The 14,988-nt window shown below is 45.3% G+C and overlaps 1 protein-coding gene across 1 annotated transcript in view; it reads left to right on the plus strand.

Moving 5' to 3' along the window:
- LOC144769114 (organic cation/carnitine transporter 2-like) overlaps positions 1-14,988 on the plus strand; it is a 739,817-nt gene that overhangs the window by 514,463 nt on the left and 210,366 nt on the right. The window contains exons 6-7 of the mRNA XM_078653116.1: positions 5,513-5,613; positions 9,289-9,503. Coding sequence (XP_078509242.1) covers positions 5,513-5,613; positions 9,289-9,503 — 316 coding nt within the window. The remainder of the gene's footprint in view (positions 1-5,512; positions 5,614-9,288; positions 9,504-14,988) is intronic.

Raw genomic sequence — 14,988 nt, forward strand, 5'->3', positions numbered from 1 at the left:
ACATGACCACCGAAGGCCCTGATTTTATATTAAAAACAGAGCTTCGGACTATACCATTTCCCGCTGAAAGGCAATATTTATCTCCATGTGTTCCCATACCAGTCGTGTCTTACAGTTTGGTGCTTACTTTTCCTCCATGTTAAAGAACAGTAGATGTTTCAGCACCCGGACTAATGTGCTGCATAGCTAAATACATATAAGGTACCAAAGGTGAGACCGCTTGCATTGCAAATGCTTGTTTCTTAGAGTACAGTTTGAAGGTGATAACTTGTATGTATTCACTGCGAACACATAGTCATCCCCTCTTCATTGCCTAGGACATTAGTATACATTGTTGTTTCAACCATCGGCAAAGCTCGTGAGATTATCTAACCTTGAGAGACTTTTGTAATACTTGGCAAGTCTTTAATTAAAACACATACCTTTGCCAGCTGTATCTTCCTTACATATAACATTGTGTATTATGTATTTCAGAAAATGGGTTTTATTAGCTAAAACAAATAATATCTGCTTTTCATGCAGAAGAAAATATATTTTGTGAAGGTCAAACAGAGACTCTATATGCAGTGATTCGCTTGGTTTCAAAATAGGAAATTAAAAATGCTGTCAACTGAAAATATATTTGCACGCCCTAAAATATACTGCCAGGTAATGGCATACATTAAATCTATGAGATCTCTATTCCCATCAAGCCACCTTTAGCATATGAATATATTGAGTTCAACCCAAGGATTTTACTTCGATACAGCCTGTAATCATATGGTCTCTCTACCTCAAGTAAAATATTGCCATATAAGAAATATTTTCAAACGCATCCTGTTAATGACCCTGAAGAGGATGACTCTGGCTCTTGGGGTGTGAGAGGTTGCTGCAAGAGAGAATATGTCAAGGTGTTCACAATGTGTGCAAAATTGAGTAATCTAACATTGAAAATAAACGTGAAAGCTGCTGCATTTTATATAAGGGAAATAGCAGTGGAAAACAGCAAGCAAAACATATCTATGTAAAAGTGCACCATGACATATCATAGTATTCCTGAACATAGCTTAGCATATCTTACTCGACCCTATCCTACCATACCATTATGTGAGCAGGGGATATCATTTAGGGGCCTTGACCCACAACTGGTCGAACTCCAACTGACCCATAAACATGAACACGTTGGAGTAAACTTGAAAAGACGCACAGCTCTATAACTATAAAAAAATTCCAAAATACTTAATTGTCTTTCAGAGATCTGAATAGCAGGTGGGACTGGTCAGGATTTCTACACTGATACCCAAAAGAATTCAACAGCAAAATAATGTTTTGCTGGACCGACATGAAGGCGGCATCCAGGTTGGTATCCAGAAAATAGGATATTTAATGAGCTAGCTCTCAGTTAACAACGGATATCTACTTTTTCTTATTTTTAAATCATTCCATGATGGCAAATCATACGTGTGCGTGCATGCTGCAGCACAGGTGGCCATCTTGGAATGGGGTTTATCTGAAAGTGAATGAAGAAACATTCCAGGATAGCCAGCTGTCCATTCTTGTGCGTATGTGCACGAGTGCTGATGTACTGGTGGCCATTTTAGATTTTCTTTTTACTTGGTGTGATTGCAAATCAAATAAGCATTAGCAAAGCTAATAACTCTACACCTAGTTATTTCAGACAAAATTGATTGGCTTTGCTAATGTTTGTTTATTTTGTGTTATATGGTTTATTAAGTAAAATAAAGGTGGGAGAGCTTATCAGTTTTGGATCCTTCACTCTGGAAAATCGTGCTGCTTTCCTCTTAAGATTTATGTTGGTTTTCAGAACAAAATAATTTAGGCATAACAGGAAAACTGAAACCTGTTTAATTAAATGTTCCATTGTTTGGTGACTTCCAGCTCCCACCTTCTTCTTTGCATAAAAGGCTGGGAGGTAGAAATCATTCAGACTTTTATAAATAGTAAGTGTAAATCACAATTGATAATTGTGCTTATAGACGTGCGTACATATCTGTGTCAATATTCAAGGCACACATGCTAATGCTTGCTGAACCATATATTGCTGCCTTTGTCTCTCTGACAGACTATACTTACCTCTTCACATTAGTGTGATTGCTTTTTCATCAGCTCTTACTTATAGCTAATTAGTCATCTGTATTTTTCTTTACAGAGACATGCTCTTATAAAGGAGGAAAATTAGATCATTATTTATATTGCTCCACTCGCAGCAGGACAACATTGATCTGTGCAAGCCAGTTTCAGAACAGATGATCAGTCAGATCAATGTGTTCTTCATTACCCGCCTTTCTTGAGTTGGTCTGTACTGCCACAACCTCAGAATTCTCATGTTTGATGTGTTGGTCTCTGGGGATGCGCAGGAACTGAACAACAGAGTAATTAAAGGTTATTATAGTAACTCAGTTACTCATGGTCCCGTGGTTTCATCACATTTTGAATTCCACCAATCATTTTGTAATGTTCTATCTATAATTAACTTTGCACAGTGTCTGAACTGAGTGCTATTGTTCGACGCTGGCTCTCTCTCTCTCTCTCTCTCTATATATATATATATATATATATATATTGCACTAAAACAAAGTAGACTGTGTAGAGAGTCCAGCGACACCCAGATTGGTAGACAGAGGTAAAAGTAGATAATACTGACGCTCTATTTGTGGTAGTGTGGGCGAGCAGTTAGGCTTATCAGAGGGTAGTGCTAAGCATTTGTTGTACTTGGAGTCAATAAATGAGATGCACTCAAGAATAAATCAGAAACAAATTTGCAAAAATTACATTGATTTTTATATAGTTTTTGAGGCTAAGGACTTCATTCTTCAGTAAATTCTTTTTAAGATATGAATTTTCAAAGCTTGCAAAATGAATTACTTTTGTGCACAATTACGCACCATTGAAGTAAATTAGTAGAAATAAGAAAATGCAGTAAAAATCATACAGTTGGATCTCAAGGTTCATCTTCGGGATTTAGGTAAGTAGTAAGGGCAGGCCCAATGTTCCACCAGCAGATTCTCAGTAGCATCCCGGATTCAACCAGGAACAGGGTGCTGAGTTTGCTGGTAGCTGGTGCACTACGAAAAAGAGGGGCACTTTAAAACACACTGCACAAAGGGACTTAAATGTAAGTTTGAGTTGGTCCCACTAAAGGGAGCAGGTTGCAAGGGCCTCAGGACCGAGGGAGCTCAGCTGGATTGTGGTTACCAGGGCCGGGCGACATGCGTCAAGATATCCTTGCGGTCAGGAGCAGGCAGCTTGGGACATCTTGGCAGAGGCGATTTATGGGATTGCAGGGCCACTCACAAAGTGAGTCTCACACGGTTAATGTTAATGTTAAAATAGATTTATATAGCGCACGGCTACTCCAGGGAGTGTCCCGGCGCTTTAATAAAAACAGGAGGCAGAAATCTGGGGAAAGAGGGGACCGAGCAATTAACCTACTGGATGAAGAGCCAGGCCTTTAGCTCCCTCCTAAAACCCAATAGGCTCGCATTGAGATTAATGGACACTGGCAGGGCGTTCCAAAGCTTGGGAGCCAGGAAGCGGAAAGAGCGTCCACCGATCCTGGCCCGTCTGATGGAGGGGACTTGGGCCAGAGCCAAGGAAGCTGACCTTAGCGTCCTCGTAGGCAAATAGAATGCCAAACGCTTTCTTATATATTTAGCTCCAGTGCCGTGAAGCGCTTTGAAGGTCAGTGAGAGAGCCTTAAAAGTCACAAGTTTTTTAACAGGGAGCCAGTGAAGACTTTTCAATAAAAAAAGTGGCACTAGTTCTGCGATGGAGCCTGTAAATGGCTCGAGCAGCAGCGTTCTGCACGACCTGCAGGCGGGAAAAAAGAAACTCCGGCAGGCCCAAGTAAAGAACATTGGAATAATCCAACCATGACCCAATGAGTGCCTGGACCGTTACCTTCCGATGACCAAAAGCCAACAGAGGCAGAAATTTTCGCAGCATTTTAATAATGCCAAAGCATTTGCCAACAAGACCCAAGACCTGAGGCTTCAAGGTAAGACCATCGTCTATCTGAACCCCCAAATTATTGGCTCTGGAAGACACAGCTATGGGGGGAAACATAGCCGGCGGCCACCAGGCCTGCCATCTTGGGTCTGCGGGACAGCCAAAAAACAGCAGCTCCGACTTGTCGGAGTTGCATTTCAGGCTGTGCCGTTCGAACCAATCAAAGACGGCTCCCAGACAGCCTCTGATCTGCCCCCCATCAAAGTCTGACCCCTTCTGGCTGGTAAAAAGCAGCTGGGTGTCATCAGCATAGGACACGATCTGGGCACCGAAGGACTCCGCTAGAGCTGCCAGGGGTGCCATATAGATGTTAAATAACGTAGGGCTCAAAACAGAGCCCTGCGGCACCCCTACCTCGAGAGGTGGCATCTCAGCGGAGAACGGAGGGGCACAGACCGTTTGCCGGCGGCCGGCAAGAAAGGACTTAAACCAGTTAAACACTGCTCCCCGTAGCCCAATCTCCCCGAGGTTCTTGGCGTCCCTCGCCAGATGCTTGCTTCCTGGGTAGTTGGAGTCCAGTTTGGACTCTTCATATCTGTAAATTCTTCGGGGTGTCTGGTATCCCGGGTTTTAGTATGGCACGACTTCTGTAGGTCCTGGTGTCTCCAAACTTTGTCAGGAGACAGATCTGACCCTCCAGAGCTTATGTACCTCTTTTGGTTTGGATGCTGCATCAGAGTTATTGGGGAGCAGAAAGGGGACTTTTGCGACTTCTCCAAGGGAGCTCTTTGGTGATTTGCAGAAGGCTGGCGGTGCTCTGTCTCTTGGGTTCTTGGAGGCCTCACAGTTGCAGGGCGAGACAGCACACCATGATTGTCAAATCTTTAAGGCTGCAGGCAGGGTTTGGCGTCAGTTTTCTGAAGCAGGGCTTCAGTCCTTGGGTCAGCAGCACTTCTTTTTCCTTTTCTTCTCTGTGTCCGTCAATACATGGTCTTCCTTAGGGGTCTCTGGGGTGGCACAATTTTGTGCTGCAGCCCTAGTTGACCATCTTCAATCCCAATGCCATAGGTACCACGGGTACCATTCACTAGGGACTTATATGGGTGGTAAAGTTGTGCCAATTGTGGTACAGTTTCAGAGAAAGAACACTTGTACTGGAAACCTGGTTAGCAGGGACTCAGGACACCTCAGTCAAAGTTGCATCAAAAACCAGGCAAAAAGTATGTGTGTGGGGGGTACTGCAACAAGAATCCAGTTTGCCACAGTTTTGCAACCCTGGAGGTATACAGAACATTTATTGAAATGTGCCCATACATGGCCATCTGGTCTCAAAACTGTTTTCCAGTCCTTTTGTGCTAAAAATTACCCAAAGTGTCATACTTTTGAGTTGCTATAATAAGTGTTTTTTATTATTTTTTACTACCATGACAATGACAATGCAACTATTAGAATTTATTGGACCTTCCATCACACCAAAAGAGACGCATGGTTATTTATAAATATATTTAGTTTCCCAGGTCTACACTTAATAATAGTCCTTTTTTTATCTCTTTTGTGTTTTCAGACACCAGAATTGGAGTCCCACAAGCAAAGACCTCATAACTTCCTTGACCTAATTAAAACACGGAATATTCGCACAATCACCCTTTTCTCAGCATTTATATGGTAGGTGAATAATATGAATTTCAATTGTGCATGTACAGTCTGTGATTCAGTAATCGTTTTTAGAGTCGTAGTTCCATCAGAATGAATAATTTAAAAGCTTTGCCCACTTGCCCACCTTTCTGAGGCATTTTGTTTTAGTTTGTTTTTGAGGTCCCTGGGAGTAACTGGTCTTCGATGAGCACACTGGACTCTTGCCCCCACGTTGCTGCTAGATTACTCTTTCTGCATTTTGGCATAGTTCCAGGTTGAGAGGCTGCCCAATGCTGTTACGGGCATCTGACTCTGGGGATATGTCCTATCAGCACTGCATCCATCCTGTCCACTGCTTAATCCCTCACGCCTAGTGGTAGCCTTTAGATCTCTGTGTTTTGGGATTGAATAGCCACGCTTTGACATCAAACAGGAATAGCAAAGCGATGCCTCAGAAAAAGTCTAGGCGAATCTTTTCTCCATAGGACCTGAAAACCTAAACCTAATGTTCCTGGGGGTTCCGCAGTGGGGTTCTTGTCTATGGATGGGAGTTTTATTTTAAAAATAGTTTTATTTGAATCATTATTTTCATAATATTAAATATTTGCTTGAAAAAAAAATGTCTGTGTAGAATTATTTTCCCTAATATCGGAATGTGTTTGCTACTTTTGTAACTGTATTCGCTCACACGAAGAGCATGACACAGCCTTTAATCTTAAAAAGTTAACAACACCAAGGATACAAATGTTATATTGCTTCCCTGGATGAGCACACACACTGGATAACGAGGGAGTTCTGTGTGAATCTCTAAGCGCTCATTGTGCTTATTTTTAAATGATATTTTATAGGAGATACATTTTGAGGCTTCTAAACATCGCTTCTCAATACCTTAGAATTTCGTATGCATTGTTCCAGTGGGCCAATGAACACGGCTAGAGCAATTGCAGGGCTTTCAGGCAGAAAACCCAGTTCTTTATGATTAGAAAATCAATATAACAACGTTTGTTGGAATAGGTCTTCCTTACGACTTCCAGACACCAAAATGTACATATTCTTTGGTGAGTTATTTAATTTTCCTTAAGTATCACCCCCTATAGCAATCCGAGGTTTCCTTTAGAAAAATGCATTGTGAATTTAGAGAAAAAAGTTGTATTGCCCCACTTTCATCCTGTATGCCAGGAAAGGAGTCTTGGGGAGAGAGATATCAAGAAACTGGAATGATTATGACCCTTATGGAAGTGTGTTGTTTAATGTAGTGTCGATATATTATTTAACAACAATTGCAAACTGTGCAGGGGCAGTGCTGCAGATGGTAAAGGAACATTAGTTGTGCCCAGTGTTTTTCTAATCCCCTTCGGTCATGGTGGGAGGCAATATTCAGCCCCACCCTTGGGCAAGTTGGAAGTTATATGCACTCAAGTGAACTTTCCTAGTACGTGGTGGGATATGGTCAAAAGATTCATCCCCTCACACTTAGTCAAGGCTCAAGTAGTGTAAAAAAAATGTATTCTTTCTCACACTTGCATGCTACACCTGCCATAGTCTATATACCCCTGGCACTGGGCCAAGCAGGTGTATGTAAACGATTATCTCCCCGTTACAGTTCAGCCATGGAGGGCAAAGGGAGGCAAATAATAATCTTCAGCAAGGCAGGTTGTAAGTAGTGCCTCTCGCCCTCCGTAGTTAAGTAATGCCAACTGGGGCCCTAAACCACCTAGTACCGTGTGGGCGATGTGTGGGTGTGTGAAATGTAATCGCTCTCAAGATTAGGTTTTAATTCAGGGTTGTGCTGACCCCTTATTTCCTTCCTGGCTTTTGGCAACTCTGGGGACTTTTTATGTTTCTACCAGGGATGGCTAGAAGTGTTTAACGATTACGCCTCGGCCTGGCATGGGGGTATATTTGTTATCCTCGTCGGATTGTTTCCAGACCAGGAGTGTGTGGGGGTGGTCTTTCCTCTGACTGTATGACATTCTGTGGAGAGTCAGGATTAGTGCCTGCTCTCATGCATACTGCAGCATCGGCTATACCTCTGAGCTTCCTTTTACTCTTGTTTTTAGCCAGTGTTTCTTAACATTTTATGGACTCTTCAGTCAGCATGGAACATCTGCCATTTTCGAAAATGTATCCCTTTTTTCGTATTTTGATCATAAGCTAATATGAATTAAGGAACAGTCACCGTTTTCCTTATGTCTCCAAAATGTCTGTACACAAATTCACCAACCAAGAATGGGCACTAAATGGTAGAAAACCCACCATGCTATTAAAATATTTGGGTTTTGAGATATCCTTGAGGATAGTTTCCTATAGAAAAATGCATTTGAATTGCAAAAGCCACGTGTACATTTTTATTAAATTGAGCATTTGCTCCGCATTTGACATTCGTGAGATTCGCATGCTGAACATTGTTTCTCCCTCGTTTAGTGCCAGTTGTTCAAGTGGGAAGCAAATGGATTTAGAGTGGAAAACTTGATCCCCTGTCTTGCCATGCCATTTAAAATGACATCATGATGACCTCACTCATGACATCTCAGTCATAGTCTTCGGCAAGGAATCAGCCTGGGCAATATAATACCCCCACTCTGAACCTGAATCTGAACCCTATCTTAAATAGTACTGAGCGAGAGAGTGGTGTGAACAACCTGCCATTTTTCGGGGAGTTTGTCATCTTTCTTTTAATTTCTTCCTTTATTATATAACTCACTTCTTCTTTGTTCCAGCCTTCGATCCATTCATCCATCTAGTATTTTTCCAGCCATCCTTCTTTCTTCTTCGTCTGTCTTTTTATCTCCTTCCTTTCTTCCATCCATACATTCAACCATCATGCATCCTTCATTTGTTTTCTCAATCCTTCGCTCCTTCCCTCCTGCAATCCATTCAACCTACTCACCATCTTTCTCTGCATCATCCATCGATCATTCTCTCCATCCTTTTCTCTGTTTTTCATTGTTCTATCCTTCTATCAATCATCAGTTTCGCCAGCAATCCATCCATTTCACAACCTTCCCTCATCTAGCCTTCTTTGCACTCATCATTCTCTCCACCCCCTCTGCCATCAGTCCTTTTTTGCTCTCTTGTTCCATTTGTTTTACCAACACCCACCCCACAGCTCTGTCTAACTATTCTTTTGCAGCTAGATTCTGGTCGGAGACCTGTCCCCAATCACAGTCAAAGGAAATGCAATCAACAATGTCAATGATTTATGTTGCACAGATCTCTACAGTGACACCCCACACCAAGAAAACACGTGAAGACATGGCTCTGTGGTGGGCAAATGCAGAAGTGTAATCTGGGATAGTGTTCACATGTTCGATAAAAAGCCTACAGTACTGGCATATTGTTTGAGGGAAACACATTGTGACTAGGATCTGCCCAGTATTTTGTTTGCCTGTCCTCCTCGCTCTCTATTGGACACTGCTTTCCATTCTGTTTATCCCTAAAGCGGTTAGTCCTTCTTCTTCGATTCCCAAACCAAAATTATCCCCACTTTTAGGCAAAAGTAGGAACCTGAGATGTGGCTGGAATAAAAAAAAATATTAGGATTTAGCTGTTTAAACTTGAAGGACATGAACACTTCTATTTTTATTTTCCCATATTGTAAACGGATTTCAGGAGCCTCCACCTGGAGATGTAACATATTCATGTTTTCAATTTGAGTTGAGAGTGTTAATTTCCGCCTCTGAATGCTGTGCTTGTTTATTACAGGATGACTATAACTGTTGGATACTTTGGTCTCTCTCTCAACACTCCAAATCTACACGGGGACCCTTATCTGAACTGCTTCTTGTCAGCCCTTGTGGAAGTTCCCGCATACATCATAGCATGGCTGCTCCTCAAGACTCTGCCAAGGCGGTACACCATGGCGAGTGTACTGTTACTCGGAGGCATTGTCCTTCTCTTCTTACAGTTGGTGCCAGCAGGTACGACGTTCATCCAAAGTTACATGTTTAAGAAATCACACCTTTCCTGAACATTAACACATTTTAATCGATACAACCGAGGCACAGCTAATCTGTTCCCAATGTCAAGAGTAGTGTTTGTGGACTGAGGCTTTAACTATTCAACTTCTTATTCACTTGGATCGCTGCCTTCTCTCCCCGAGATCACCGACATGATTCAGAACTCACTCGAGGACCATTTCCCTTTGCAAATCGTTTACTACTCCAACTGGGAGTCAGTAACTGATCAATGTTTTGCAACCGCAAATGCCTTTAGAAAATTCACTCATGCTTTCTATTTCGAATCCCAAATAGAGGGACCACCTTTTTCATGACCTTCCAGCTATTCATAATGTATCAAAAACCCCGTTACGAGTCCGAAAGAATCTTGTTAAAGAGCTTTGTTACATTATAAAAGGTGGTTTACGGCTACAAACCCTGTGTTGTTGTGAATTGTAGGTTTTGTGACCGCAGAACACTTTTTGTACGAGGTACACTGGCTGTATCACCTCCTGTCCTACACATTTTTAGGTTAGGAGGTGTCTCTATTGCCACAGGTTGTAACACTGGAGGCTTCAGGAGTCCATTGGCTGACTAAAATTACTTTAACATAGTTTTGAAGGATCAGATAGTGAGTTGTCAGAATCACATCATACCCCTTTTCAAAAGCAATAAGGTTACTAAATTGCAACTCTTGAAGTGATTTGACTCTTCCCTGAAGTTTGCAGTCATTGGCAAATCTAACAGGTATGGCTTAATATGTAACAAAATCCATTCCAACACTGCTGTCCATGCATTTGCAAGCATTTCCATGCAAGGCAGCCTTCTTGGAATGCTTTTATTATACTTTATATCTGAAAGAAACTATTAGTTATAGATTCCTTATGTCAGAATCCGGATGCCGGTAGCGCACTAACTGCCCTCAGCGCTTTCCCTAGCTCCGAAATACCAGCAACAAACTACAATTCCCGGCGTCCATAGCGAGCCCACATCACGTGACTCGGATGTGACGCCGGGAACGGGGTCAAAAGGCGACAGAAACCTGGCAGCCCCGCCGAATATTCGATCGTGTTTGCAGAGTCGGACTTCTCTTTCAAGTCAACGTTACTTTATGGGCGGTAAGAGTGCTCAGGCACAAATCCTTGGAACTGCCGCTGCAGCTTTTGTTACGGTGACTTCTACACTGTTTTCCAACGACTCCTTTGTTGGCTGGGATCTGCCGACTGGCGGTCTCATACAGAGGAGTTTATGCGCCTTCAGTGGTTCTTGGGTGGCCATTTCCCTGTTGGAGAAACTGAAGGAATACCGGTTTCATGCAGGGAGATAAGCCGCACCCGCGATAATAGAATCCTGAGTTGTGTGGCATTAATTGTGCATTTTAACCTCAGATATTGTCTGATATTTTTTGGGAATATTATGAACCTGAGAACAAACATATATGTGTCAGTAGTTCCTTGTTCCGCTTTGCAAGGAATACCGAGTGCGAACATTGAGACATTGCAGGAGTATTGTGCCCTAACAACCCTTGTCCTTTATTGTTTGAATTAAGCAGAGACCATCATTTGTTGTCAAAGCCTTTTATACTCTCATCCATGCTTTAATGTTTTTTTCTTATGTTATATTAAATCCCAGAAGAGAGAGCATTAAAGAGGGGTAGTGAAGACACAGACTTGCAGTAACCTGTATGATGCAAGCCTCTTTGGTATGTGTTTTATGAGGGTCAACAAAGCATTGAGGAAGTGTTCAGTGTCGTAGGTATATTCTCTCAACTGTTCTTACTTGTTTGCTTTCGTTGATAGTAGTATCATGAACATGCCTCCACCCTCTTCTCTCTTCTGAAGACAGCTATGCATCTTTATTGTTCAGGTAGGGATTATTATACAGAGGGGATATGTAAAAACTAGAGGGTAAAGGAAAAGAGACATAGACATTTACGTTGTTTTCTTTATTCCTTCTCAGATCCCCCTCCCTGCTGTTCCTACCCTTTCCTTCCCCCGCTCAATCACCTCAACAGTCTGTAGGTATTCATAGTCCAGACTTGGGATGGTTCAGAGGTGGACCCCCTTTGAGCATCAGCACGATCCTGAGGAATCCAAATCAAGGAGCCTGACACCTTACCTTAGAATTACCCCCAGGCATCAGACTAGATCTGGAGAATGTTTTCCTCCGCTGTACCCATGCACGTCGGTAGGTGGTGTCGGTCGACTCCACATCCGTTGTCGGCATCGTGGTCGCCGGGGTGACGTTGCGGTGCCTACTTAGACGCCGTCCCTGTGCGCTGACATCAGTTTTTTTTTCTGCGCCAGAATAGCACAGATCCGCCTCTTAGTCACTTTTTGACGAAACTTTTTTTTGTCTTTTGTCGACTTCTATTTTCGTGTCTTTGACTCCTGATGCACGAGGTATGCCCCATCGTCGGACCGGCTTCAAGTCTTGACGGACCCACACCTTGTGTGCCTCTGGTGATTGGAGCGCGACCATGACCCAAAGTCGTGCTCCGACTGTCGGGCCACGAATCCAAAGTCTTTGCGGGAGAGGTCCTAAAAGCTTTTGGAGGCCTGGCAGTCAGCTCTGCGTTGCTCCCAGTCTCGCGCGAGAGGAAGGTATCGATATCGGTCGTGGAGCCACCACACCTCGTCCAAGTCTTCGCACTCCTCAGGTAAGTTGAACCACAAGAAAAAGGCCTAGAAGCACTGTCACTCTTCGCCTTCTCCCTGTGTGTCAGCTGATGCAATGCGGGAACCGGAGCGTCGTAGCTCTAAGGCTCCGTTTCCGGTGCCTGACTCAGGGACGGCTCCGCGCCTCCCCCCGTTTCCAGGAGCCGGAGCGTCCCCTGCCCAGCTTTGTACATTCTTCGAAGCCCTCCATCGAATCTTTGAGCAGCCCGACTCCGCTGCCGTGCCTTCTGACCTCACGGAGGGCCCCTGGGCCTTCGATGCTGCCGGCTCGGGCCCGGGATGGACCCCCGTCGATCCATGCCTGGTTCCGGATTGCGGCCGATCGACCTTCCCCGGCGACCACACCCCCGGCATCGGCCGTGCCCCCGGCCGTCCCCATCCTCATCCCCGAAATGGAGCCGGACCAACGTCGAAACCGATGCCGGAGGGTACTTTAGTTCCCTTGTTCATCCCAGGTGTTTCCTATCTCCCTGAGGGTGGTGATGAGGACTTGGAGGGGTCGCTGAACCCTCTGGCAGACCAGCTTGAAGAACCGGACTGGAGAGAGGATTTGGGTGACGCCAGTGGCCTGGACACTTCCCCAGACATTGGCATGCTTTCTCCCCCTATCGTGGCTACGGAGGAGGGAGCGTCCTATGCTGTGGTGATGCGTAGCGTTGCCAAGACCTTGGGCCTGGAGTTCACTACAAAGGCAGGCTGGACTAATCTCCTGACGGAGGTGCTTCAACCTGTGGCAACTTCCTCCGAACCCCTCTTGCCCTTCATAAAGCCCTCACGTATGTCGTTCTGGGCACTTGAACCAAACCCAGCACAGGGGCTCCTGTGGAACGGAGGATTGCCCGCCTCCATCGCCAGGCCCCAGGGCGATCCCATTTTCCTAACCCAACACCCTTCCCTTGAGATATTGGTGGTCCAAGCTTTTTCTTCCGAGGGTGCATTCCCTTCTGCTCCTCCAAACAGGGAATCCATGAAGCTGGATCATCTTGGGAAGAGAATGATCTCTTCCTCCAGCTTGGCACTGCGGTCCATGAATATTGCGTGCCTCTTGGCCGATACGCACATACAATCTGGGGAATGGTTGCGCAAGTGCTGCCTCAGTTTTCCGGAGGAGTCCTGGGCTGTTCTCTCCCAAGCTGTGTCAGATGGGAGAGATGCAGCAAAATTCACGATACGCTGTGGACTGGATACCACCGACTGGGCAGAACGATTGCTACATCAGTAGCCCTTCAGCGCTATGCCTGGTTGAGGACGCCTGTTTTTTCGGGGGATGTACAAGCAACCTTCCTGGACATGCCCTTCGATGGCCATCGCCTTTTTGGTGACAAGGCAGACTCAGCGCTGGAGCACTTTAAGGATTCTTGAGCTACGGCCAGATCCTTGGGCCACGTGGTGCCCTCCCGTCCACCACAGTCTTCCTTTCGTGCCTTTCATGGCTACGGAAGGGGCACCCCACCACGTCCTGCTCAGTCAATCCACCGGCCCACGCAAGCTGCCCAGCCTCTGTGTAGTCGCAGACATGGGACCCAGCTGCGCGGGTCTGGAAGCCAGCGGGCAGGCCAGTCCACCTTTTCCCCCCAGCAGCAGCCGCCAAACCCTCCTAGTCTGACCTTTCAGGCCCATCAGTAGTCAGTGAGTGGCAGGATTCACCATCTCCGCCAGGAAGTTTCAGCTCTCTTGGCCAAGGTAGCTATCAAAAGTGTTCCTGCTCCAGAAGTAGGTTGTGGTTGATATCCCCACTACTTTCTGTTGCCCAAGAAGGACAAGGTCCTATGTCCTATCCTAGAACTCAGGGCCTTTAACCACTTCCTCTGGAAGGAGAAGTTCAAAATGTTCATGTTGGCTCAGGTCCTGTATGCCCATGACCCTGGAGACTGGATGGTGGTGTTGGACTTGCAAGACGCCTATTTCCATTTCCCGTCCTGCCAGCCCACAGATACTACCTGAGGTTCACGGTAGACCACAAGCATTTTCAGTTCACCATGCTCCCCCTTGGCCTTACCAGCGCCCCTTGGGTGTTCACCAAGGTGATGGCGGTGGTCACAGCTCACCTGCGCAGATCAGGGGTTCCAGTCTTCCACTATCTCGACGACTAGCTGTTGAAGGCGGCCTCGCCCCAGGCTGTCCTCTCCCACCTCCAGACAATGGCGGACCTCCTGCATTTCCTGGGGTTCACTATCAACGTGCCGATGTCACACCTAATTCCCTCTCAGCCGCTCCTTTTTATCAGGGATGTTCTGGACACAGTGCAGTTTCGGGCCTATCCTCCCAAACAGCAAGTTTGAGATATTCAGGCTATGATATAGGTGTTTCAGCACCTAGTCCGGATTTCGGTGAGAACGACCCTGAGACAGCTGGGCCTCATGGCCTCCTGCATCCTGCTGGTGGATCATGCCAGATGGCATATGCAGGCTCTGCAGTGGGACCTGAAGTTCCATTGGGCGCAGCATCAGGGGAATCTTTCTGACTACGTCCAGATTTCGGAGGGAACTGCACAACAACTGCAGTGGTGGTTAACGAACCAGGATTGGATCAGAGGCAGATCCCTCTCCCTTACCCAACTAAATCTCACGGTGGTGACCAATGCATCAATTCTGGGATGGGGCGGCCTCCTGGGAGAGGTGGAGATCAGAGGAATCTGGTTCCCGGCAGAGTCTGCGCTCCATATCGACCTGTTGGAGTTTCTCGCGATTCGCCTAGCACTGAAGGCATTCCTTCCCTCCCTTCAACCTAGACACAGAAAATCTCGTTCAAAGACAAAATCTCTATCACCTCACTGTTTCAAATCTTAG

This window comes from Lissotriton helveticus, chromosome 7 (assembly GCF_964261635.1).
Source record: "Lissotriton helveticus chromosome 7, aLisHel1.1, whole genome shotgun sequence".
Classification (NCBI taxonomy): domain Eukaryota; kingdom Metazoa; phylum Chordata; class Amphibia; order Caudata; family Salamandridae; genus Lissotriton; species Lissotriton helveticus.